Source organism: Hypanus sabinus, chromosome 16 (genome assembly GCF_030144855.1).
Source record: "Hypanus sabinus isolate sHypSab1 chromosome 16, sHypSab1.hap1, whole genome shotgun sequence".
Lineage (NCBI taxonomy): Eukaryota > Metazoa > Chordata > Chondrichthyes > Myliobatiformes > Dasyatidae > Hypanus > Hypanus sabinus.
The window spans coordinates 65,852,343-65,878,786 of record NC_082721.1 but is presented as its reverse complement, the minus strand read 5'-3'; the positions used below and the strand labels follow the sequence as shown (position 1 = coordinate 65,878,786).

General features: G+C 42.5%; 1 protein-coding gene across 1 annotated transcript in view; it reads right to left on the bottom strand.

Annotated features, from left to right (window-relative positions):
* Positions 1-8,804: 8,804 nt before the first annotated feature.
* Positions 8,805-26,444, bottom strand: part of LOC132405908 (uncharacterized) — a 213,147-nt gene continuing 195,507 nt past the window's right edge. Inside the window, exons 48-52 of the mRNA XM_059990886.1 lie at positions 25,564-25,630; positions 23,064-23,155; positions 13,831-13,999; positions 11,841-11,927; positions 8,805-9,771 (exon numbers count right to left, since the gene is read on the bottom strand). Coding sequence (XP_059846869.1) covers positions 9,730-9,771; positions 11,841-11,927; positions 13,831-13,999; positions 23,064-23,155; positions 25,564-25,630 — 457 coding nt within the window. The 3' untranslated portion in view covers positions 8,805-9,729. The remainder of the gene's footprint in view (positions 9,772-11,840; positions 11,928-13,830; positions 14,000-23,063; positions 23,156-25,563; positions 25,631-26,444) is intronic.

Sequence of the window (26,444 nt, the reverse complement as noted above, 5' to 3'; positions counted from 1 at the left end):
TAATTGTCAACCCACTTACTCACCAGGGATCAAATGTAAAACAATATAATTCTAATATAAAAGATAAAGTCAATTTGCTGTAACAAAACTACAGATATCATGGTATACACCCAGTAGTCACTTAATTAGGCACATCTGTGAACCTGTTCATTAATTCAAGTATACAGTTGAAGTCAGAAGTTTACATACACCTTAGCTAAATACACTTAAACTCAATTTTTCACAATTCCTGACATTTGATCCTAGAAAACATTCCCTGTCTTAGGTCAATTGGGACCACTACTTTAGTCTAGGAATGTGGAATGTCAGAATAATAGCAGAGAGAATGATTCATTTCAGCTTTTATTTCTTTCATCACTTTCCCAGTGGGTCAGAAGTTTACTTACACTTTGCTAGTATTTGGTAGCATTGCCTTTGAATCGTTTAACTTGGGTCAAACATTTTGGGTAGCCTTCCACAAGCTTTTCACAATAAGTTGCTGGAATTTTGTTCCATTCCTCCAGACAGAACAGGTGTAACTGGGTCAGGTTTGTAGGCCTCCTTGCTCACACATGCTTTTTCTGTTCTGCCCAAAAATCTTCTATCAGATTGAGGTCAGGGCTTTGTGATGGCTACTCCAATACCTTGACTTTGTTGTCCTTAAGCAATTTTGCTACAACTTTGGAGATATGCTTGGGGTCATAGTCCATTTGGAAGACCCACTTGCGACCGAGCTTTAACTTCCTGGCTGATGTCTTGAGATGTTGCATCAATATATCCACACAATTTTCCTTCCTCATGATGCCATCTATTTTGTGAAGTGCACCAGTCCTTCCTGCAGCAAAGCACTCCCACAACATGATGCTGCCACCCCCATGCTTCATGTTTGGGATGGTGTTCTTCAGCTTGCAAGCCTTACCCATTTTAATCCAAACATAATGATGGTCATTATTGCCAAACAGTTCAATTTTTGTTTCATCAGACCAGAGGACATTTCTCCAAAAAGTCCCCATGTGCACTTACAAATTGTAGTCTGGCTTTTTTATGGCGGTTTTGGAGCAGTGGCTTCTTCCTTGCTGAGCAGCCTTTCAGGTTATGTCAATATCGGACTCGTTTTAATGTGGATATGGATACTTGTCTATCTGTTTCCTCCGGCATCTTCACAAGGTCCTTTCCTGTTGTTCTGGGATTGATTTGCATTTTTCACCACAAAGTACTTTCATCTCTAGGAGACAGAATGCATCTCCTTCCTGAGAAGTATGACGACTGTGTGGACTCGTGGCGTTTATACTTGCGTACTATTATTTGTACAGATGAATGTGGTACCTTCAGGTGTTTGGAAATTGCTCCCAAGGATGAACCAGACTTGACATCATTTTCTGACCTCAATCCGATAGAAGATTTGTGGGCAGAACTGAAAAAGCATGTGCGAGCAAGCAGGCCTACAAACCTGACCCAGTTACACCAGTTCTGTCTGGAGGAATGGAACAAAATTCCAGCAATTTATTGTGAGAAGCTCGTGGAAGGCTACCCAAAATGTTTGACCCAAGTTAAACAATTCAAAGGCAATGCCACTGTTACATCCGTAGCCCCCTCCTTGTGAGAATCGCAAGATCACTGTTGGGTTTGGTCAAGAGGCCCAGGAAATGAGAGAGAGGCGTGCAGAATGTCTTGTTTCCCTGGCGATGTAAAGCTACAGGACATGGCCATTGTCTCCGGAAGGCAAATTTGTGGATTGGAGACTATGCTACGTGAATGCCCTCAGGCAAAGTGGGCTGGTTGAGGGAGTGATTGCACACCCCCAACCTGATTGACATCTACGACCCTGCGAGTCAGGATAAAAGAGGGTCTGTAGGAACAGTCCCTCAGTCGTACCAGAAGAAACGTTAAGCAACCACGTAACAGCAGGAAGTCATCTGAAGGAGGCCACGTGCGTTCAGTTCCGTTGCTGGAACTGGTGGCTGGAACCACGGAAAACAGCTTTTAGCTAACAACGGGGAAACCCACTCCCCTGACTCAACGGATTGGCATCATAAAAGACCTGGGCAAGTTCAAACCACCTCGCTCTTAAACCCAAAAACGCTGTAGCTTGAATGAACTAACAGTGACTGTCATCTTTCCGTCAGACAATACATTATCGCCCAGACAATGATAGAGCTATTTCTTATTGGTTATTATTATACCCGCGCTTTAGATTTAGTATTGACGATGTATATTATCTGTATGTTTGCATTAATCTTATTTTGTGCTCCTTTATCAATAAATACTTTAAAAAATAGTACCATCAGACTTCAACGGATCTCTCTATCTTTGCTGGTAAGTGACCCAGTTAAGGGGTTTCGTAACACTACCAAATACTAACAAAGTGTAAGTAAACTTCTGACCCACTGGGAAAGTGATGAAAACAATAAAAGCTGAAATAAATCATTCTCTCTACTATTATTCAGACATTCCACATTCTTAAATGTATTCTAGGATTAAATGTCAGGAATTGTGAAAAACTGAGTTTAAATGCATTTGGCTCAGGTGTGTGGAAATTTTTGACTTCAACTGTATTATCAGCCAATCACATTGCAGAAATTCAATGCATAAAAACATGCAGGCATGGTCTAGAGTTTCAGTTGTTAATCAGAGTGGGGAAGAATCCTGATGTAAGTAATTTCAGCTGTAGAATAACAGTTGGTGCCAGATGGGGTGGCTTGAGTATCTCAGTAACTGCTGATATCCTGGGATTTTCATGCACAACAGTATCTAGAGTTTACAGAGAACAGTGCAAATTTTGTTTTATAAAAATCCAGTGAGTGGCAGTTCTGTGGGCATAAACACCTTGTTAATGATAGAGGTCAGAGGGGAATGAGCAGCCTGGTAGAAGCTGAAAGGAACACAACTGTAACTCAAATAACCATGCATTACAAAGGTGATGTTCAGCAAAGGTTCTTCGAACACACAACACATCAAACCTTGAAGCAGATGGGCTACAGCAGCAGAATACGTTGGTGTATGGAATAGACATGCCTAATAAAGCAACCACTGGTATGTCAGTGATAGTAAAGTTTTTCAGTGCTAACAAACCTGATTCTGCTTCTGAAAGGTGAAGAATGTGCAAGGAGATCTTGGTGTTCCGTCCCTATAATTATCCAAAGAGGATGCAAATGCATATATTTACTTTGTAACATCAAGGATGCCTCAGACATTTGGGACCTAGCATCATGGGTCATGTGCTGTTGGCTCTCAGTAGGAGTGTCTCTGTGATTTTACAGGTCACAAACAACAGCAGCTTCCATGCCAGGACTCTGCCCCATGTCAGGGTCCCGAGAGGCTGGGCTAGTGATGGACACATAGTGGAACTTCGAATAGAGGACTGTCACAGTACAGACCCTACAGCCCATAATGTTGTGCTAAACTTTTAATCTACTCCAAGATTAAGCTAACCCTTCCGTCCCACATAGGGCTTCATTTTTGTTTCATCCATGTGCCTATCTATTATTAGCAATGACCATAGCAATAGGATTCTTATAGATCATTTGAATCTACCTATTGAAATTATTACCAAAACCAAATTTTTCTAATACTTTAAACAAATATGACCACTCAACTCTATCAAATGCTTTTCTGCGTCAAGAGAAATAACATATTGGGGTTCCTTAGATAATGATGAATATATAATGTTCATCAATCTTTGAACATTGGAGAAAGAGTAACAGCCTTTAATAAAGCCTGTTTGATCCATAGAGATGATATTAGTTAAACTATTTTCCAAATGGTTAGCCAGTGTCTTAGAGAGAAATTTTGCGATTCATATTTAATAACGCAATAGGATGATAAGATGGACATTCAGCAGGATCTTTATCTTTCTTAAAGATTAAAGAAACAGAAGTTTCATAAAAAGAAGGTAAACTACCCTTCTCAAAGGATTCATGAAATATTTCCAAAAGGTATGGAGAAAGTAATCTTCCAAATTTTTTGTAAAATCCTACCGAATAACCATCAAGCCCAGGAGCTTTACCTGATTGCATTGACAACATAGCTTTCTGAATTTCATGCTCAGTAATTGGAGCATCAAGCATCTGTTGATCTTCAACAGTAATTTGAGTAAATTTAATCTGATGTAAAAAAAAGCCTTCATATCGGAGGAATTTGCAGGAACTTGAGATCTATAAAGATCAGAATAAAAATCCTGAAAAATATTATTGATGACTTCATGGTTACTTGTTTTATCTCTATTTTCCTTATGAATCTTTAAAATTTGTCTCTTAGCTCTAGCTGCCCTTAACTGGGAAGCTAAGGGATTATTATTTTTATCCCCAAAAATATTAAACAAAATGTTCAATTTAAGCAAATATCCTTCAAAAGGACAGGTCAATAATAAATTATATTGTGATTGTAATTCCACTCTTCTTTTAAATAAAACAACAGGAGAGGTTGCAATAATGTTATCTAAGTCTTCAATTTGTCTAGAGATTTCATCTAATTCCATTCTTGTCTGTTTATTCAACTTAGCTATATATGAAATAATATGACCACATAAATAAGCTTTTAACATATCCCAAATTACTAACTTTGAGACATTTCCTATATTATTAAGGAGAATAAACTCTTTTATCTGAGTTTCAATAAACTCAACAAATTCTGAACTTTGTAACAAATGTTCTGGAGAACACCAAAGTGGTCTGGTAGAAGCAACATCCTTCAGTTCAAATATTAGGTTTAGAGGAGCATGTTCAGAGATAACAATTGCATCATATTCACATTTCTGAACATGAAATAGAAGTCGAGGGTTGACTATAAAATAGACAATTCTTGAATATTTATTATGAACATGTGAGAAAAAAGAATATTCTGTATCACTAGGATGCATATGCCTCCAAATTTCAAGTAAGCTATAATCAATTAAAAAAGAATTAATAAGAGATACAGAATGATTAGGGTGTTGATGTTTGGATGACGACTTATCCATTAAGCACCCACTAATAAAATATATTCATTTAGATCAGGTAATAGAGCAAAGAGAGCTTTAAAAAAATGAGGGATAATTTGGTCCATAAATATTAACCAAGACCATTTTCCTGTTATGAATTGTTCCTTTTATGATCAAAAATATACCATTAATATCAGCTATAATATCCTCCTGGTTGAAAGGAATATTGGAATCAATAACAATAGAAACACCTCCAATTTAACTTTGAGAGTTTGCATGAAACTGAGAATCCTCCCAAAATTTTAAAAATCGATTTTTATCACATAACCTGATATGCATCTTTTATGCAAAGATTGTATCAGGTTGGAATCGGTTAATAGTTTTAAATGTTTTCTTGCACTTAATAGGATGGCTCCAAGCATGGACATTCCAACTTAAAACATTTAACTGTTTAAATATCATCATGAGACTTTGTATCTAAAAAGAATAGTTAGACGCATGTCAGGATAAGATAATCGAGAATAGCGGAGATAAACAACAGTAATAATAATTAGCGTATGCTCCAGAATTCCATAATGGGGATAAAAAATTTAAAAAGAAAAAAGAAAAAAATCCACCCAAACGACAAAGCCCAGAAATAAGTTGATATCAATCGATGCAAGCCCCAAAGAATGCATACAAAACAATTATAAACTCCACCTGCTAAATAAAAAGTAAAAATGAAAAAAATTCATTTCTTCCTCTTCCAGATATAAAACTCATTACAGTCGACATATAACTCAATATAATTGATTTGGAAGGAACATTGTTTTTTTTTTAAAGAAAAATGACTTTCAATTTTGAGAATAACTTTCATAATATAAGTCCAAAAAAATTCTTGAAATATTTGCACAGAAGAAAAACAATCGCCACCTTTAAATTATCCAATCTATCTTTAAAATGTACAGAAATCCAGATAATTACTTAAAAGATCTTTACAAAAGCATACAGAGCAAAAAAGCAATTAATTCATTTAAATGCTACAAACAGAAAAAACATTCTAGATGTTTCAAAGTTATCTACAGTCTTTCAACAGTTCTCCTGCTATGTCTTCTGAGGTTAAAACCATCCAAACCAGTCTGTTTCAGAGATAAAAGTACATTTTAAGGTAAAGGCTTTCAATAACCATCAAATCTTCTGACTTCATCACTGCTTACATCGTGAGACAATCAAACAGTTGAAATCATCCAAATTCAGGCTTCAGACTCGTCAGGCAGATAATTAATAAAATGCAATGCTTCAGCTGGGTCATCAAAAATATGAACCCCAGAATTTTTGACAAAAAGCCTTAATTTAGCTGGGTATTGAAGTGATGGATACAGCTTTTTTTGATAAGCCATACGCATAGCCGGAGCAAATCCAGAATGTTTCTTAACAAGTTCAGGAGGAAAATCTCGCTTGGAACAACCTGACTGGGTTCCGATCCAGAGTCCAGGTTGATGCTGGGTAGTTCACCCCATTTTACTCTTCCTCTGTTTACAGTAAAGATGCAACTGAGTCACTTGCTGGGTCATTTCAGAGGGTGGTAAATGTCAAACATCAGGGCCTGTGAAAGAAATGCTGCACGGAGAGATCTTTAGTTTCAGGATTTGCCCAGAGTTTGACGTCTGGGTCAGTCCCTGGAGGAATAGGATGGCACGGTGCTGTGTGAGGGCAGCACAGTAATGTAGTTAGCATAACACTTTATAGCACAAGTGATCAGAAGATCAGGGTTCAATTCCTGACATTATCTTTAATGAGTTTACAAGTTCTCCCTGTGATCACGTGGTTTTCCATCAGGTGGTCCGACTTTCCCCCACATTCCAAAAAGACATTCGGGTCAGGGTTGGTAAGCTGTGGGCATGCTACATTGGTGCAGAAGTGTAGCAACACCGGTGGGACGCCCAGCACATGTTCGAGCTGTGTTGGACATTAACAGAAACAACACATTTCATTGTATGTTTTGATGTACATGTGATAAATAAAGCTGATCTACATCTTTCCCCAAAATGACAGGCAATTGCAGGCTGTTGTTGAACTGGAGGAAAGGATGGGACGAGACTGTAGGGACAGGAATGGACAACAGGAAACGGGTGTGTATGTGTGTCTACAGTGCCTGGGCTGTCACGTGTGGGGGGAGACATTGAGAGCTGTAGGAATGTGACAGCTCTCTGCACCACAATGAATAGACCAACGCAGAGCGGCTCCTCAGGAGAGGAAGGAAAGAAAACCCTTTCATATAGACGCAGCTCTCAGGTGGGGAGTCTGCAGCCCACAACTTCTTGAGGTCCGAGTTCAGAGAGGAGGAGGGCAACTTCTGGTGGGCCTGTGAGAATTGGAGGGGTATGGAGACCGCCCTCAATCATAGGCTCAGTGACCAAAGACCCAACAATGAATTCACCAAGGTCAGAATTAGAATCAGTCTTAGTTCACTGACATTCAGTAGATCATGAAATGGTCTCTTTTGTGGCAGCAGTGCAGTGCAAACACAAAACTAACTATATGTTACAAAAATAAATAAATAGAGCAGAAGAGGAATAGTGAGGTAGAATTGATGGACCATTCATAAATCTGATGGCAGAGGAGAAGTAGCTATTCCTGAAATGATGTGTGTAGGGCTTCAGGCTCCTGTACCTCCTTCCTGATGGTAGAAATGAGAAAAGGACATGTTCCAGAGGGTGAGGGTCCTGAATGATGGACTCACCCTTCTTAAAGCACCACGGCTTCAAATTGAAGACCCAGGCCTACATTTCAGGAAATGATTCTTCTTCTCCACCCACCGATTTCTGAATGGTCTATGAATCCATGAACAGTACCTCACTATTCTCTTGTACTGTTTATTTATGGATTTATTGTAACTGAAAGCCCAGAGAACAACAATAAATTCTCCAAGATCCGGGTCCCAAAGGAGGTAGATTTTCACTTTGTGGTCTCCACCGTTTCCCACTCCACCCAGAGCAGAGAGGATGGAGTGGGACCGTGGGAGCAGGAGGAATCTATGAAGGATGAGGTTGTAGGAAAGCACCAGAGGTGCAGTTAAGAAAACTTAGTTGGACTGAGAAGGTCAGGAGGATGGGGGTTGAAAGGAGAGTTAGGTAGGGAGAAGTCGGGGCTTAGGAGAGGTCAGGAATGGGTGTGTACCTCAGCAGAGTAGAGCAACTTTAGTAGAAATGGGCCAGCAGCAATGTCCTCAACAAGCCACCTTCATCTTCAGCGGGGTTCGCAATGGAAGGAAACAGTGGGCAATAATGACTGTTCCTATAATTCCTTGGAATTGAGCCTCAACTCAAAAAACTGAGGGAATATCCTTAGGACCAGGAGGCATTGATCTGGCTCAAAACAGGGTCAATGGACCAACAGACAGACTCTTTCTCCAATTCCCTGAGTTTCCAGTTCTACTGGGCCTCCTACAACAGACATTGGTGAGTTGATGCGGGAAGAGGGGAAAGGGATTTGTGGTGGGATTTGCAAACCATTCCATGGTCATTCCATTGGAGACGTTGATCCCTCCAGCCCCAGCCCCCAGAAGCTGTGCTGGTTGTGGGGAATATCTGGGCTGAAAGGTGGCCTTGCTTGGAGACAGTGATGTCCAGTGTCTGTGGGGAGTGAAGGTGACCGCTGCTCCACCAAGAACACATCTCATGTGTCTTCAGGTCAGTCGAGGACAGACCCCTGATGTAACATTGACTCATGTTGCCACACCCATTTCTCTAGTATGATGGGGGGGGGGGGGTCATTCCACTCACCATGTGATAATCCATGTACAACCATCTTTCTACAGTTCAAAATCTCATTCACTTTTAATTATTACACAGTGGACTCAGTACAATAAAATTTATTTATTTAAGACACTTTTATTTTATGAATTTTGATCAATAGTACAGTGATTTTCAAGCATGAACAAATTCATAAATAAAGAGCTTTATTCCCACTAAAATATCATATTTATTTCTTGTATAGATGGTTTGAAAAGGGATGTAGCACACAACACTGGCACTGAGTTGCCATTTATAAAGGCAGAAGAGGAGAGACGTGATGCTTCTCTGGTGCTGAGTTAGCCAATCACAGGATAAAATGGGAACTCAAATTGGTGTGTGTGTGTGTGTCAGTGTGCATCCGTGCAAGCACGCACCTGTGTTTCTCTGCTGCATATGTGCTTCAGGTCTGTGTGTGCATGGTTGTCTTTTATGTGAGTGTTTGTGCACATGTGCATCTGTGTATGTTTCTGCTCCACACGTGCTTTAGGTCTGTGTAGTGAGTGCCTATGTGCGAACATGAATTGTGCACATATCCAAGTTCTGTGCCAATCTACTACATGGGTTTTGTATCCGTTAGAGTCTGGTGTACATTGTGTATCTGATCTTTATGTCGAACCTCTACATATGCAATATGTTAGGACAAGGTTAAGTTCAAATCTGGTATCACACTGTGACTTCAGGTTAACTCTCAACAATGTTGGCATCAAAGTCATAACTCTCATAAGCAACAACAATCAAAATAACAGGATATCTGTGTAAAACTTAGAAATGTAGCAAAAATCCTGAAATTTATTTATTATCACACTCATCATAACAGCAAATATCACACATATTCTTATACAAACTCATTTTCATATGCTCACACTTCTAGAATTCCAGTTAGATTATACCTTTTTACAAGCTCAGTACAAGCCAAATAATTCTGCTGGTGAAACCACTCCCGCAAAGTAGCTTTCTATTCTTGGCAGTGGGTCTTGAATCCACAATCTTCAGAGCCAGACGCACAGCAAGAGCCAAAGAGAATAAAAGAGAGAAACTCCACTAAGAAGAATCTTGTCATTGGGTCATGAATGAGTCTGATTGTATTACTTTATAAGTCTAGATAAAACAAAATGAGATTGCTATTATTTGTCTTGCTCCAGACAAAATTGGGTTAAGACCAACTTTAAGGAGGTAAAATTCTTCTATTTACTGCCCTGGGGGTTCTGCCAGAAGAGTCAAAGCTCCTTGGCATTCATGGTCAGCAGGAGGGCTTGAATGGAAACAAGAACCACAGTGTTGGAAAGCTGGTGCCTACTCGTGTGTGGTGGGCAGAGGATGGGGCAAGGCCAAGGTACCTTGCCGAGACCCTGAAGACACCACTCCCAACAAGGAGAGCAAACTGACTTGTTATTCAATCATCAGATGTCATGCAACAGCAGAGGGCAGCAAAAGCCAAGTGGAGGCAGAAACAATCTCACCATTTGCATGGATGAGAGCTTCAGCTGTGTGGGTACACTGTCCATTGTCAGGAGCAGTAACCCCACCAATGTGGGACTTAAATAGGTGGTTCGGGGATGGGGTGTGGGTCTCGAGCTGAGATCATGAGAGGATGTTGTAGGAATCCAGCAGTGTGTCAGGCCCACTATTGTCACCAAGTGATTCACACTCATAGATTTCCTTATCAGGAGACCAATCATTATGGAGCAGTCATAACATCTCCTCCTCACTGACAGTCAAGGATGTGTGCTGAGCTCATGGCTCTACTCTGTCCAGGCTCCTGTGGCTAGGCCCTGCTCAAATACCATCTACTTCACTAGGAGTTCGAGGAGACACAAGAAGGTGCATCCATCTTTAAAGACCCTCACCATCCAGGACATGTCTTCTTCTTGTTACCACCATTAGGGATGAGGATAGGATCACAAATTAAGTAATTTCACAACGTATGTCAGTGATAATAAAACTGTGTTGTAGGGGAATGAATTGTGAGGGCTAATAATTAATAAATAGTGATGTGTGTTGTTCTAATGTGGAAACAGGAAACCGCAGACTAAAGTAGTGACATTGAATGCAGCAGCAATGCCACCCAAGTTTCAGGGACTTCTCTAAATATGAAACAGCATGTCCTCATCATTGTGTCAGAAAATTGGATTTATTGCTATACCTGTGGTAATCATTTTATTCTGCAATCTGGAACTTGTCTGTTCCTCAATTAACTCTTTGTCTAGATATCATTCTGTTGTCAAAATGTACTTTTATAGGTAATCTCATCAACTGAGAATGTAAAAACTGCATGAAATTCATGTTCAGCTAGATCAGCTTTGCCTGGTTTCCTGGTGTTTAAATGGTTAATTTAATATCAGAGAAAGTATGCAGAATATAGCCTGAAACTTTCACTCTTCACAGACATCCACAAAACAAATTACACCAAGGATTGACTGACAGGAATATGAGAATCCCAATGACCCACCCTCCCCCTCCCATGCACAAGTAAAGGTCCTCCCCCTCAGCTTCCTCCACCACTTGCACCAGCAAAACCACTGACACTGCTCCACCTCACCCCCGGCCAACATGCAAGCAATATCATGGTGTGCATCAGTTTTTAATCGATTTGCCCATTATTTCAAATACCATCTCTGAGATCTTTCAGGTTGTTCCAAGAAACTGATTCTGAAATCTGATGCTGATACAGCACGGCAACAGGCCTCGTCACGATCTAGCCTATACCAACCAGGATGCCCCATCCAAGCTTATCCCATTTCTATAAAATTTTCCAATCCATTTACATCCAACTACCATTTAACAGTTGTTTTTGTACCTAACTCGAGCAATTCCTCTGGCTGCTCATTCCACATGTATACTACAGTAAATGTGGCTGGTCTGGTTCAGTTAGTTAATGGTGACAGCTCCAGGATGTTGATGGAAGGGACTCAACAGCATCATTGAATCTCAGGGATAAGTGGATTGATGTGCTCTTGATGGAGGTGGTGATTGTGAATTATTTCCCACTTCTCAGCCCATGCCTGATTGGAGGAATGAAGTTCCTGAAACATTCACTCTTTCTCCTTCTACACATGTCAAAAGAGAACCGTTACTGTCATCGACCCAAGACACTTAGTTTATTTCTGCCTCCGCAGACACAGCCTGACCTTCTGAAGACTTCTGTCCTTCTTGATAAAGCTTCTCACCTCAGTAATGCTCATCTCCATCTCTGTGGACATGATGGTGATGCTCTTCCGTTTACTGGTCAACCATTTCTGTAATTCAGCAACCACCTTCAATAAAATAAGAATGATACATTAGTCACACCCATTTTAATGAATTTTATTTCTACACAATAAAATTGTTTGATTCTTTGTTCTAATTGTGAATTTTGCACCTTTTTTCCATTTGCTGATATTTATTTTTGCAAAGGTCCTCTCTATCTATTTTTGTAATGATTATGCAACTGTCATAACATGGTTATGAGTGGTGAGAGAAATCTTAACACAAAAACTATTATTTTGTAGCATGCTTTAAAGAATTTGTTAATTCCTACCTAGTAGAATAAAACTATCTTTCAATCACCCTTCAGAGTCTCAAGGCCAAGTAAGAATTACAATTTACGTAGTCACTGTGTCCCATTGGCACCTTCAGTGGATCACTCAGAGAGAAGGAAATCTCCAAGATACTCGGTCAGATAGGATTAGACTTTCCACATTGCCTCCCATGGAAGAAGTTCATGGAACTAATACTGGGACTGGAAAGTGCATTGAGGCTTACAGGAAGCAGCTTGCTCCGGTGTCATGCCAAACCACCAACATCAAAACAAGAGGATAGATTCACATATCAAAAGTGTAAATGAATGTGCAGAGGCAACTTGGGATCCAAGTACATAACTCTCCATGCTATCATCTTCAAGGATTTCTGAAACTGCATGTCAAGGGCTCCTTGTCCCTCAAAATTCCTTCAGAACATATCATTCATTGTGTATATCCAACCCTTACTTGTTCTCATCACTTCACACTTACCATCATCAAATTCCATCTGCCACTATTCTGCCCATTTTGCTCACTGATCAAGGTGAGGCTGTAGCCTGAGACTGTGCTCCTCACTATCCACCACACCACCAAATTTCTTTTATCAAAGAGGAATGAAATCATGATCTTTGAAAAAAAACTTAGAGAGGCAGAGAGCTTCTGGGTAAGGGGATGAAAGGTTATAAAGGGGGGGGGGATGAAAATGAAGATTGGAGGTCACAATCACATCAGCCTGATCAGATTAAATGGTGATGAAAACCTAAAGGACCATGTGGCTGACTCTTGCTTCAAATTCATGGTTTAGTAAAAGACTCTCTAACCATTCATCACTATGATGATTATATGTGAAGAGTACGATCAGGAGGAGAAATTCTTCGAGTTCCAGAGTCATAGAGCAATAGTTTGGATAGAGGCCCTTCGACCCAGCAAGCGCATGTTAACCACGATGCCCACCCATTAGTTCCAAATTCCTGTGTTAGTCCATGAGACATTGAAGCAGAATTAGTCCATTCGGCCTTTCAACCTCCATCAATCAAAGCCTCAACCCTCCATGTACATATACAAATACTTCTTAAATTATACTACTGTACCTGCCTCAACCACTTCTTCTGGCAGCTCATTCCATTTACTCACCATCCTCTACCATTCAGGTCCCTTTTTAAATTTTTCCCCTCTCACCCTAAATCTATGCCCCCTTGTTCTCGTCTCCCCAACCTCTGGAAAAGACTTATCACCCATTTTATACAGTATATGTTTCTCATACTTTTAAACATCTCTGCAAGGTTGACTCTCATTTTCCTACGTTCCAAGGAATAGAGACCTAAGCTGGTCAACCTCTCCATATAACTCAGGCCCTCTAATCCAGAAACATCTTCAAATATTGTCTGCACTCTTTCCAATTTACCATGAGTTTCTGATAACTGGGTGACCAAAAGTATTCCAATTGCATCCTGACCAACAACTTATGAAACTGCAAAAATTAAGTTCAATAGCCGATGCTCATTGCCCTGACTAATGAAGGCCAGTGTGCCAAGTGCCTCTTTCATCACCCTGTCCATCTGACACTGCTTTCAAACTCGTACTCCTAGGTTCCTCTAGTCCCTTACATCCCAGTTGCCCAAACATTCACAGTATGTGTCTGTAGGGAAAAGATTCTTACCCGGCGATTGGAAACGCAGTAAATGAGAAAAACGAACAGTCCCTGGAAACTGTTGATGACCGTGAATAAGTGGGAGAACACTGCAGTGCTCTGATCAAAGTGAAATATTCCAAAGATCCACGTGGTTCCCAAAACAAACATCCGTACTGCAGCTTTTATGGTTAGGGTTCTGTAGAGAAGAAGGAAAAAGAAACCAGGTGAATGAAAATCACAGGAATGATGAAGTTCCTTTCATGTGGGATCTTTCATACCCACAGGACTTTATCAACAGCCAACAGCACATTCTTGTGTTTATTGGATACATTGCTGGGCCCCAGGCATCACTGGAAAGGATATTGCTTATTGCATCAAAACTGCCCTTGAGAAGGTGGTGGTGTGTCACTGCCTGGAAGTGCTGCTTTCCTTCTGGTCCAGGTGCTCCCATGAAATGGTGGGAAAATGAGTCCCAGGATTTAGACTCAGTTGCAGCAGAGGAGCGGTGATATATTTCCAATTCAGGGTTCAGTGCTACATAAGACAAGAAGCAGGTGCAGATGTTGCTTCTTTGAACCTTCCCTGTCATTTGGTAAGGTCATGGTTGGTCTAATCTTGGTTTCCACAATACTTTTCAGCACTCCGCAAACTCCTTGACTCTCAATAACTCCATATCTGCATCATCCTGGGGTAGAGATTCACAATCTTTCAAGTGTTATGTGTGATGAACAAACCTGATGGAAATGGGGTCCGGAGCTGACCCCCCCCCCGGGAACTATTCTGCTAATGAGAGAGAGATATGAAGAACAGAGGTAGAGGCATCTGCTACAGATAAGAGAGAGAAAGACGGATGAGTTAAGTATTATGGCTTCTTCACTGATGGAAAGGTAAACAATCTTTTGCTACGAGGACTCTTCTTTGCTTTTTAACATTTTTGCTGAGACAGCAGAGAGTAGACTTGTTTGATGAACATGGACATATTGAGTTGATGGATGGCTGATCTCCTGTCAGTGGGGATAAAAGACGGGTCTGAGGAGACACCCTCAGACACACCAGTGGACACTGAAAGAGTGTTGTGCACCCACAGGAAGGTTGGGGCCTGGAGGATTGGTTCAGGAGAATTGGTCCGGAGTACGGTGGATGAAGGCAGACCGGTGGGTACTTGTGTGTGTGTCCACCCCTGCCTGGGTGACGTGTCCATCACTGAAGAATGATCTAGCCAGGAATGGAACGGTCACAATCGGTGACCCCAACGGTACAATGGAACAAGAAGACGATGGAAGGTTTGCCTGCTGCAGCTGCTCATCTCTTGCTCGCTCTCTCTCTCCAACATTGCAACACAACATTAACTACTTCAGCACGAACTGAACTGAACTGAACTCTATATTCCCTTATGACTATTCTTTTACCCCTAGACTTTGATAGAGCTTGGTTCTGATTCTTATTCTTGCACTTCTGTATTTATCATTGCTAATCTGTTTTATATGTATATTTGCATTTTTGATTCTGTTTTGCTTAGTTTACTAATAAACATCTTTAGTTACAGTACCACCAGACTCCAATGTATCATGCCATTTCTGCTGGTCTGTTAACCCAGTTACATGGTACGTAACATAAGTAAAAGAGTCTCTCCTGATTCCATTTTGTAGTGTGTCACCCCCTATCTGGAAAGTGTTCATTACTCTAAGTAATGAACACCATCCTCTCACACCTTCTCTATCCCCTTCATAATCTTCTATTTTGCAATGTGGGCCCTTCTCACCCTTCTAAACTATAATGAGTGAAATTCCATTCCGCTTAAATGTCTCTCAAACTTCAACCCAGCCTAGGAATCAGCCTGGTAAACCTTCTCCACAGTGCACACCAGTCAATTTGTTCACAAACTGCAACACAAGAATATAAGATCATCTGGTCATGTTGATGTTGAGTAAGTTGGCGTCTTCTTTTCATGAAAAAGCTAGAAGCCAGAGTTTGGGTTTCAGACGTCTGATGTGTCGGACACTCAGGATAGACCAGCAGGTTATTGCCTTTGGCCCCTGAACATCTCTCAGTGTTGATAGACAGGATTAAATCAACTGAATGATAGAGCTCCTAGCTAATAAAGTTTGGAGAGACAGGGCTAGAGATGCTTTACTTGTGTTTAGGGTGACAGATGCATTGGCTGTGTTGCTGCCAAGCACTCCTGGCCCCATAACCAAGAATGGATCCTGATGGTGAGTGGGAAGAAGCCTTCAGGGCTGCTCAGAATCACCTCATCTGTCTATGCAGATCTATATTGCAGAAGGAGTACTTCTGTCATAAAGTCCAAATGCCTTCTGAAAACCCAATGGCTCCTCCTTCTCTACCTTATTTATTATTAGATTCACGATAGGAAACATGAGTTTCCCTTCATGATACAATGTTGGTTCTGCCTGGTCATGCTCAGATTATTGAAGTGCCTCCTGAATGAGACCTTAATGATGTATAACATATAACCATATAACCATATAACAATCACAGCATGGAAACAGGCCATCTCGGCCCTCCTAGTCCGTGCCGAACTCTTAATCTCACCTAGTCCCACCTACCCACACTCAGCCCATAACCGTCCACTCCTTTCCTGTCCATATACCTATCCAATTTTACCTTAAATGACACAACTGAACTGGCCTCTACTACTTCTACAGGAAGCTCATTCCACACAGCTATCACTCTCTGAGTAAAGAAATACCCCCTCGTGTTTCCCTTAAACTTCTGCCTCCTGACTCTCAAATCATGTCCTCTCATTTGAATCTCCCCTACTCTCAATGGAAACAGCCTATTCACGTCAACTCTATCTATCCCTCTCAAAATTTTAAATACCTCGATGAAATCCCCCCTCAACCTTCTACACTCCAATGAATAGAGACCTAACTTGTTCAACCTTTCTCTGTAACTTAAGTGCTGAAACCCAGGTAATATCCTAGTAAATCGTCTCTGCACTCTCTCTAATTTATTGATATCTTTCCTATAATTCGGTGACCAGAACTGCACACAATATTCCAAATTTGGCCTTACCAATGCCTTGTACAATTTTAACATTACATCCCAACTTCTGTACTCAATGCTTTGATTTACAAAGGCCAGCATTCCAAAAGCCTTCTTCACCACCCTATCTACATGAGACTCCACCTTCAGGGAACTATGCACTGTTATTCCTAGATCTCTCTGTTCCTCTGCATTCCTCAATGCCCTACCATTTACCCTGTATGTTCTATTTGAATTATTCCTGCCAAAATGTAGAACCTCACACTTCTCAGTATTAAACTCCTTCTGCCAACGTTCAGCTCATTCTTCTAACTGGCATAAATCTCCCCGCAAGCTTTGAAAACCCACCTCATTATCCACAACACCTCCTACCTTAGTATCATCGGCATACTCACTAATCCAATTTACCACCCCATCATCCAGATCATTTATGTATATTACAAACAACATTGGACCCAAAACAGATCCCTGAGGCACCCCGCTAGTCACTGGCCTCCATCCCGATAAACAATTATCCACCACTACTCTCTGGCATCTCCCATCTAGCCACTGTTGAATCCATTTTATTACTCCAGCATTAATACCTAACAACTGAACCTTCTTAACTAACCTTCCATGTGGAACTTTGTCAAAGGCTTTGCTGAAGTCCATATAGACTTCATATAGAAGTCCATATAGACTGCCTTACCCTCGTCAACATTCCTCATAACTTCTTCAAAAAATTCACTAAGGTTTGTCAAACATGACCTTCCATGCACAAATCCATGCTGGCTACTCCTAATCAGATCCTGTCTATCCAGATAATTATTAATACTATCTCTAAGAATACTTTCCATTAATTTACCCACCACTGATGTCAAACTGACAGGTCTATAATTGCTAGGCTTACTTCTAGAACCCTTTTTAAACAATGGAACCACATGAGCAATACGCCAATCCTCCGGCACAATCCCCATTTCTAATGACATCTTAAAGATCTCCATCAGAGCTCCTGCTATTTCTACACAAACTTCCCTCAAGGTCCTGGGGAATATCCTGTCAGGACTCGGAGATTTATCCACTTTTAAATTTCTTAAAAGCGCCAGTACTTCCACCTCTTTAATTGTCATAGGTTCCATAACTTCCTTACTTGTTTCCCACACCTCAGACAATTCAATATCCTTCTCCTTAGTGAATACCGAAGAGAAGAAATCGTTCAAAATCTCTCCCATCTCCCTCGGCTCCAAACATAGCTGGCCACTCTGATTCTCTAAGGGGCCAATTTTGTCCCTCACTATCCTCTTGCTTTTAATATAACTGTAGAAACCTTTCGGATTTACTTTCACCTTATTTGCCAAACCAACCTTGTATCTTCTTTTAGCTTTTCTAATCTCTTTCTTAAGATTCCTTTTACATTCTTTATATTCCTCGAGCAATTCCTTTACTCCATGCTGCCTATATCTGTTGTAGACATCCCTCTTTTTCCGAACCAAATTTCTATTATCCCTTGAAAACCATGGTGCTTTCAAACCTTTAACCTTTCCTTTCAACCTAACAGGAACATAAAGATTCTGTACCCTCATAATTTCACCCTTAAATGACCTCCATTTCTCTATTACATCCCTCCCATAAAACAACTTGACCCAATCCACTCTCTCTAAATCCCTTCGCATCTCCTCAAAGTTAGCCTTTCTCCAATCAAAAATCTCAACTCTAGGTCCTGTCCTGTCCTTCTCCATAATTATATTGAAGCTAATGCTATTGTGATCACTGGACCCGAAATGCTCCCCAACACATACATCTGTCAGCTGACCTATCGCATTCCCTAACAGGAGATCCAACAATGCCCCATCTCTAGTTGGTACTTCCATGTATTGTTGCAAAAAACTATCCTGCACACATTTCACAAACTCTAAACCATCCAGCCCTTTTACAGAATGAGCTTCCCAGTCTACGTGTGGAAAATTAAAATCTCCCACAATCACCACCTTGTGTTTACTACAAATATCTGCTATCTCCTTACACATTTGCTCTTCCAACTCATGCTCCCCATTAGGTGGCCTATTATACACTCCTATCAGTGTTACTACATCTTTCCCATTCCTCAATTCCACCCAAATAGTCTCCCTAGAGGAGCTCTCTAATCTATCCTTCTAAAGCACCGCCATAAGATTTTCTCGGACAAGCAATGCAACACCTCCTCCTCTGGCCCCTCCTACTCTATCACACCTGAAGCAACTAAATCCAGGAATATTTAGTTACCAATCACACCCTTCCTGCAACCATGTTTCACTAATAGCTACAACATCATAATTCCAGGTATCAATCCACGCTTTAAGCTCATCCACCTTTCTTACAATGCTCCTAGCATTAAAATAGATACATTTAAGATACTCTCCACCTCCTCCTCTCTTTTCATCCCTAACAATGCATTCAAATTTATTATCCTTTTCTTTCTTCTCCCCTACATCTTCGGGCTGAGCGCATCCCTTCTCCATCACCTGCCTTTCCTCCCTCACACACTGTCTAATTACTTGCTCTACTGGTGAACTAACCTCCGCTCCCATAGTTTCCTCAAATTGATTCCCGCCCCCCCATCTTATTAGTTTAAAGTCTGCCCTGTAGCCCTAGCAAACCTCCCCGCTAGGATATTGGTCCCCCCAGGATTCAAGTGTAACCCGTCCTTCTTGAACAGGTCACGCCTGCCCCAGAAGAGGTCCCAATGATCCAGAAATTTGAATCCCTGCCCCCTGCTCCAATCCCACAACCACGCATTCATCCTCCACCTAATTCCATTCCTACTCTCATTGTCGCGTGGCATAGGCAGTAATCCCGAGATTACTACCTTTGCGGTCCTTCTTCTTAACTGCCTTCCTAACTCCCTATACTCTCGTTTCAGGACCTCTACCCCTTTCCTACCTATGTCATTGGTACCTACATGTACCACGACCTCTGGCTCCTCACCCTCCCACTTCAGGATATCTTGGACGCGATCAGAAACGTCCCGAACCCTGGCACCAGGGAGGCAAATTACCATCCGGGACTCCAGATCACCTCCACAGAACCGCCTGTCTGAACCCTTGACTATCGAGTCCCCTATTACTATGGTCCTCTTTCTTCTATCCCTACCCTTCTGAGCTACAGGGCCGTCCTCTGTGCCGGAGACCCGGCCACTGTCACTTCCACCAGGTAGGCTGTCCCCCCCAACAGTACTCAAACATGAGTACTTATTGTCAAGGGGTACAGCCACTGGGGTACTCTCTAGTACCTGCCTCATCCCCTTCCTGACCGTGACCCACCTATCTGCCTCCCGTGGCCCCGGAGTGACCACCTGCCTGTAACTCCTCTCAATCACCTCCTCACTCTCCCTGACCAGGCGAAGGTCATCAAACTGCAGCTCCAGTTCCCTATCTCGGTCCCTCAGGAGCTGCAGTTCGGTGCACCTGGCGCAGATGTGGACGTCCGGGAGGCTCGGAGACTCCAGGACCTCCCACATCCAACACCGAGAACAACAAGCTGCCCTCACACTCATACTTCCCGAATAACTGACAATAACAAGAACTAAAAGATAAGCCTATTGTGCCCTCTTCCATCTAAGCCCCAAGCCCAAGTGCTACACTCTGCTCCCGACTCACTCCGCTGCCCGCAAACGAAGCTGCCCGCTTCTTAAGGCTGCATTCTTTTTATATCTTCCCTCCTTCCCAGGCCCCCTTCACACGCCGGCACAGTCCCGCCTCTCAGAACTCCGATCTGAGACGCAATTGGACAATTTGAAAATGGCCGCTGCCGCACTTCCTCTCAAAGCCTCGCTGTCCTCTTCCAAAAGATGTGTCCCATCTTTTGGTGATACCATCACCTTACATTGTCTGTGCGCCTGTTCCTGGTCATTGGGTTTGAGGGTAAGTGGCAGCAACCATGTCAGTCCTGACACTGTTCTCACATAGCATGTACACAAGAACATTTCCACCAGCAATCGCCGGCCAATGACCTGACTATCTCCGCACTTCCAGCACCATCAGCAGAGATCAGCACCATGGACAGAGACCCCACTCACTCACCAGGATCAACTGTAAAACGAAATACTAATATAAAGGTAGAGTTAATTTGTTGTTACAAATCAACAAATATCATGATATAGTCAGTAGTCACTTTATTAGACACACATGTAAACCTGTTCGTTAATGCAAATATCTAATCAGCCAATCATGTGGCAGCAATTCAATACATAAAAGCATACAGACATGGTCAAGAGGTTCCGTTGTTTATCAGAATGGGGAAGAAATGTGATCTGGGTGACTTTGAATGCGGAATAATTGCTGGTGCCCTGATGGGGTGGCTTGTGTATCTCGGAACTGCTGATAGATATCCTAGGATTTTCACGCAGCACAGTAATTAGATAAGGGAATTTTAACCATAGTTCCATGAGAGGGCACTAGAGATCATGAATAAAAAATAAACATCGTTTTTTGACCTTTGCGCAATGCTTACAGTGGTGAGCAGTGATCAAGCAGCCCCTCCAGCAATCTTGTTCGAGGTCTCTCAGCCCAGTGTGGCATTGCGCAGTCGGACCGTGTTTGTTTGCTTGAGTCCATTCTCAGTTCTTAATGCCATATAAAAGGTGATAAAAGGTGAGCACTGTATTGCGCGGGCGGGAGGATGGGAAGCTTATAATTGGTGAGGGTTGTATTGCGCGGAGGAGGGGATGGGAGGCTGATAAGGAGTGTGAAGTGTGTTATCCAAATATTGAATGAACTCGCCCAATTTGGGCATCCCAAATTACCTCTCCCAACTTCCCCTTATGGGAGTGAACAAAGTCTGCCGGTGTAGTCTAAAATTGGAAGGAAATTGTGGCAACTTTTGAAGACGAGGTGTGAGTTGGGAGAGGAGAATTCTAGGCCTAGCCCTATGAATAATTCTGATAAGATTAATGATGAAGAATTACAATCTTCTGAATCATTTCACTGAAGCAACAATGGACACAAAAGTCCGTCTCTTTTAACAAAACGATTCGAGTCTATTTAAACAACAAATACACAAAGTACAAACATTTACAAAACAGTGAATACATTCAAATTAAAATATGATTATTACTGTCTAAAAAACAGTCTATTCCCTGGGGAGGGGGTAACACCGCTTTCAGAAATCCCCCACTGTACCATTGTGATCGCATGCTCCTTCTCCATGGTCAGCCGGACATGAACGTATCCTCGGTCGAGGGGCGGCAGTCGGCACTGGTGGAGTTCTCGACTTTCCGCCGCCTAGCCCCATTATGGCCATCTTGGCCAGGCTCAGGAGTAAGCCCACCAGGTAAACCCCTCCCGTACTGGGGGCCCGCATACAAGGAGCGCAGGGCTGAAGTGCAAACAGAACCTGAGTAGCAGTTCACTTCAGATACTCAAACAGGGGCTGCAACTTCTCACACTCCACATAAGCCTAGTACACTGACTCCTCCCGGCCACAGAATGGACAGAAAAGGTTCTTTGAACACACAGCACATCAAACCTTGAAGCAGATGGGCTACAGCAGCAGAAGATGCTGGTGCATCTAATAGATATGCCTAATAATGTGACCATTAGTATGTCAATGGTAGTAAATTTTTTCAGTGCTAACAAACCTTATTATGATTCTGAAAGGTGAGGTATGTGCAAGGAGATCTTTGTGTTCCCTCCCTATAATTATCTAAAGAGGATGCAAGTGCATATATTTACTTTGTAACATCAAGGATGCCTCAGACATTTGGGACCTAGCAACATGGGTCATGTGCTGTTGGCTCTCAGTAGGAGTGTCTCTGTGTTTTGCCAGGTCACGAACAACAGTAGCTTCCATGTCAGGACTTTGCCCCATGTCGGGGTCCTGACAGGCTGAGCTAGTGATGGACATACAGTGGAACACAGAACAGAGAACAGGCACAATACAGACCCTACAGCCCATGATGTTGTGCTAAACTTTTAACCTACTCCAAGATTAAGCTAACCCTTCTCTCCCACATAGAGCTTCATTCTTCTTTCATCCATGTGCCTATCTAAGAGTCCTTCAAATGCCCCTAATGTACCCCCCTCTACCACCACCCCTTTTAGTGTGTTCCACACTCACACTCACACTCTCTGTGTGAACAACTTATGTCCAAGATCGTGCTCCACCCCCCGCCAATACTTTTCCTTGAATCACCTTAAAATTATGCCATCTTGTATTAGCCATTGTTGCTCTGGGAGGAAGATGCTGGCTGTCCACTCCATGCCTCATATCATCTTATATACATCTATCAAGTCACTTACTTGGTTTCCTTAAGCTTTGACACCTCCTTGTTGCGCGAGTTGAAATGGCGTCTCAGTAAGTAGACAGTCGAAAATAAAAGGACTGTATTAACCTGGAGAGAGAGAAGGAGAGAGTGCAAGAGTAAAGGGAGAAATTGCAAGAAAGAAATAGTGTGTGTGTGTTAGAGAGAGTGTGAGGGAATGATAGACGGAAGAGTAAAAGAGGATGAGAGAGAAGAAGAGTGAGTTTCATGAGAAAGGCAGAGTGGATCCTCCAAATCCCACACTGAATTCACCCCTCCCATTTGCCATTCTCACTCACTGACACTCACACTTACTCCACAATGTCCGTTGGCTTTGCCCATGACAATCTCTCTTGCTTTATCTAAAATTCTCTTTGTCCCCCATGTCTCCCTCTCAAACTCTCCACTCATACACTTTGGAAAACCAACATTCCTCCAGTTGTGACTCAGGGATGCAGTTTTCCACAGGATGTGGATGTATTGGGATGACTGGGAAACCAAAGAGAGGAATTAATGGGAATTGTTCACCCTTCACCACTAAGATGAGTCAGTGGGATCTGTGGGCTGGGAACTTCGGGCCAGAAGGTTGGGAAGCAGGACCCCAGTTTCTCTGCTTTCTTCCATCCTGCCCTGAATCAATGATCCGGTGCCCCTCAACCTGCTTATTCCACCTCACTGCTCTTCTTAATTATGCAGAGAGACACAACCAACCCCAAGGCCCAGGTCCACCCCTACTCAGTGTTAAATAAAAAGACAATGAAGATGGTGGAAAGAGATACCATACTGTAACATCGTTTAACAACAGGAACTTGCTTCTAGATCAAAATCTCCCATCATCTCCAAAGTGTGGAGCATTTGACGAACTGTCCCAACACCTGGGGTAAAGTGGTATCTAATCTGCAAAGGGATGAAAGCAACCATGAAGATTCCGTTATCACTGGGCCCAGTGCACCCACGACTCGGAGAGGGTCTGGGGGTGGGGGGGTGGAAATGATGGAGGAATCTATCCAGGATGATTCTAAGATAGGTGGCATTGTGGATAATGAAGTAGGTTTTCAAAGCTTGCAGAGAGATTTAGGCCAGTTAGAAGAGTGGGCTGAAAGATGGCAGATGGAGTTTAATGCTGATAAGTGTGAGGTGCTACATTTTGGTAGGAATAATCCAAATAGGACATACATGGTAAATGGTAGGGCATTGAAGAATGCAGTTGAAAAGAGTGATCTAGGAATAATGGTGCATAGTTCCCCAAAGGTGGAATCTCATGTGGATAGGGTGGTGAAGAAAGCTTTTGGTATTCTTAAATCAGATTATTGAGTATAGGAGTTGGGGTGTAATATTAAAATTGTACAAGGCATTGGTAAGGCTGAATTTGGAGTATTGTGTACAGTTCTTGTCACCAAATTATAGGAAAGATGTCAAGAAAATAGAGAGAAAACAGAAAAGATTTACTGGAATGTTACCTGGGTTTCAGCACCTAAGTTACAGAGAAAAGTTGAACAAGTTAGGTCTTTGTTCTTTGGAGCGTAGAATGTTGAGGGAGGACTTGATAGAGGTATTTAAAATTATGAGGGGGATAGATAGAGCTGACGTGGATAGGCTTTTTCCATTGAGAGTAGGGGAGATTCAAACAAGAGGACATGAGTTGAGAGTTAGGGGGCAGAAGTTTAGAGGTAACAGGAGGGGGAATTTCTTTACTTAGAGAGTGGTAGCTGTGTGGAACGAGCTTCCAGTAGAAGTGGTAGAGGCAGGTTCGGTATTGTCATTTAAAGTAAAATTGGATAGGTATATGGACAGGAAAGGAATGGAAGTTTATGGGCTGAGTGTGGGTCAGTGGGACTAGGTGAGAGTAAGCGTTCCACATGGACCAGAAGGGCCGAGATGGCCTGCTTCCATGCTGTAATTGTTATATGATTATATGGTTATATGTGCAAGCTGGGTGCACCCTTTGCATTGGTCAGTGGCTGGAGTCCTGGATAACACAGGGCTGGGGTTGATGGGGTCAGCGGCTCAGGGTTAGGAGTGAAAACAACAGATCAGAGGTCAAAGGCTAACCTCTAGGTCAGAGGTGCAATTGACACACACACACACACCTGAGGGCCACGTTCACTGATATTTCTTCGGTTATCAAATGTGCTGACCACACTGAGTGTCAGACACATTAACATTGAGAGGACACAATGCTTCTCACAGTCCATGAGTGATTCGTGAGGGGTTGTTACACTGGACACAGCCCCACAGCAGAGGCACCAGCCTTGACTGTGGTCCTTCCCCAATGAGCTTTTGCAGTGTCTGCACTGAGGTTCAGTGCATCCCCCAAGCTCATCCTTCTCAACCCTGGGCACCAAGAGACTCCAGAGCACAGTGATATCTGGTGTCTGTGAACCCTGGGGATAGAGACACACCATGTGGACACACACAGGGGCCTGAAAATGAAGCACACAACAACAGAGAACCCTGGTCTGGAATGTTTGGTGTGTAGAGAGAAACAGGATGCTTACCAGAATCACAAAACAGACCGGACCCTGGAAACTCCAGTTAAACCCCAACTCGTGCTTCAACCAACAGCTGTGAAGATGGAAGAGTTTCGTCACTGGGTGGTAGTCAGTTTGTGAAATACATTGAGAATGTCAGCCCATCTACAGTGCAGGAAGCAGCAGCCAATCTCTGCATGGCAAGATCCCAAAAAAAAGCAGTGCATTGATGACCAATCATGCCATTGGTTAAGGGATGTTGGCCTGAATGTGGTGGAAAATGGCCTGTGCTCTTCTTTGATATAGTTTTGTTTGATAATTTCTGTCCGTCTGAAACTACAGACAGGACTTGGCTCTGATTGCTCCTCCAGTGACAGCACAAGTGACAATGTGACTCCCCCTCAGCTCTGAACTGGAACTCAACCTCCGTCCAGAGTTGGGTATCTGCCGTAAAACTGGGAGGGCAGAGCCACTTGCGAGGGATGGGGAGGGTCGGTACCCCGTCTCCCTCTGCCCCACCTGCAGAGACTAGGGTTGATAGTAACCAGGTCTCACAGCATCAGGCAGCTGGTGTTTCAACAGAAGCTTTGTTTGCCTCTCTCATTGTGGTCAATCCCAGAAGAAGATGAGGGAATTAGACGACTGGCTCCGCAATGTTCTGTGATGCTGTGATATCAGTCAGACTCACTTCTCCACGTCCTTGGATGCAGATCAGTGGGAGATCAGGTCACTGCAAACTCTCCCCTGTGATCACAGGTCAACAGGCTGCAGAAGTGGGTGTTGGATCAGGGTTTAAAGAGCTGTGAACCTAGACTAGGGAAATGGGTTCCAGTGACGGTTGATTGGTAGACTTCTGTTGCCCCTGTGTCTTCTGAGGATTCTCCTCTGGCCCATGGCCAATCTCAGAC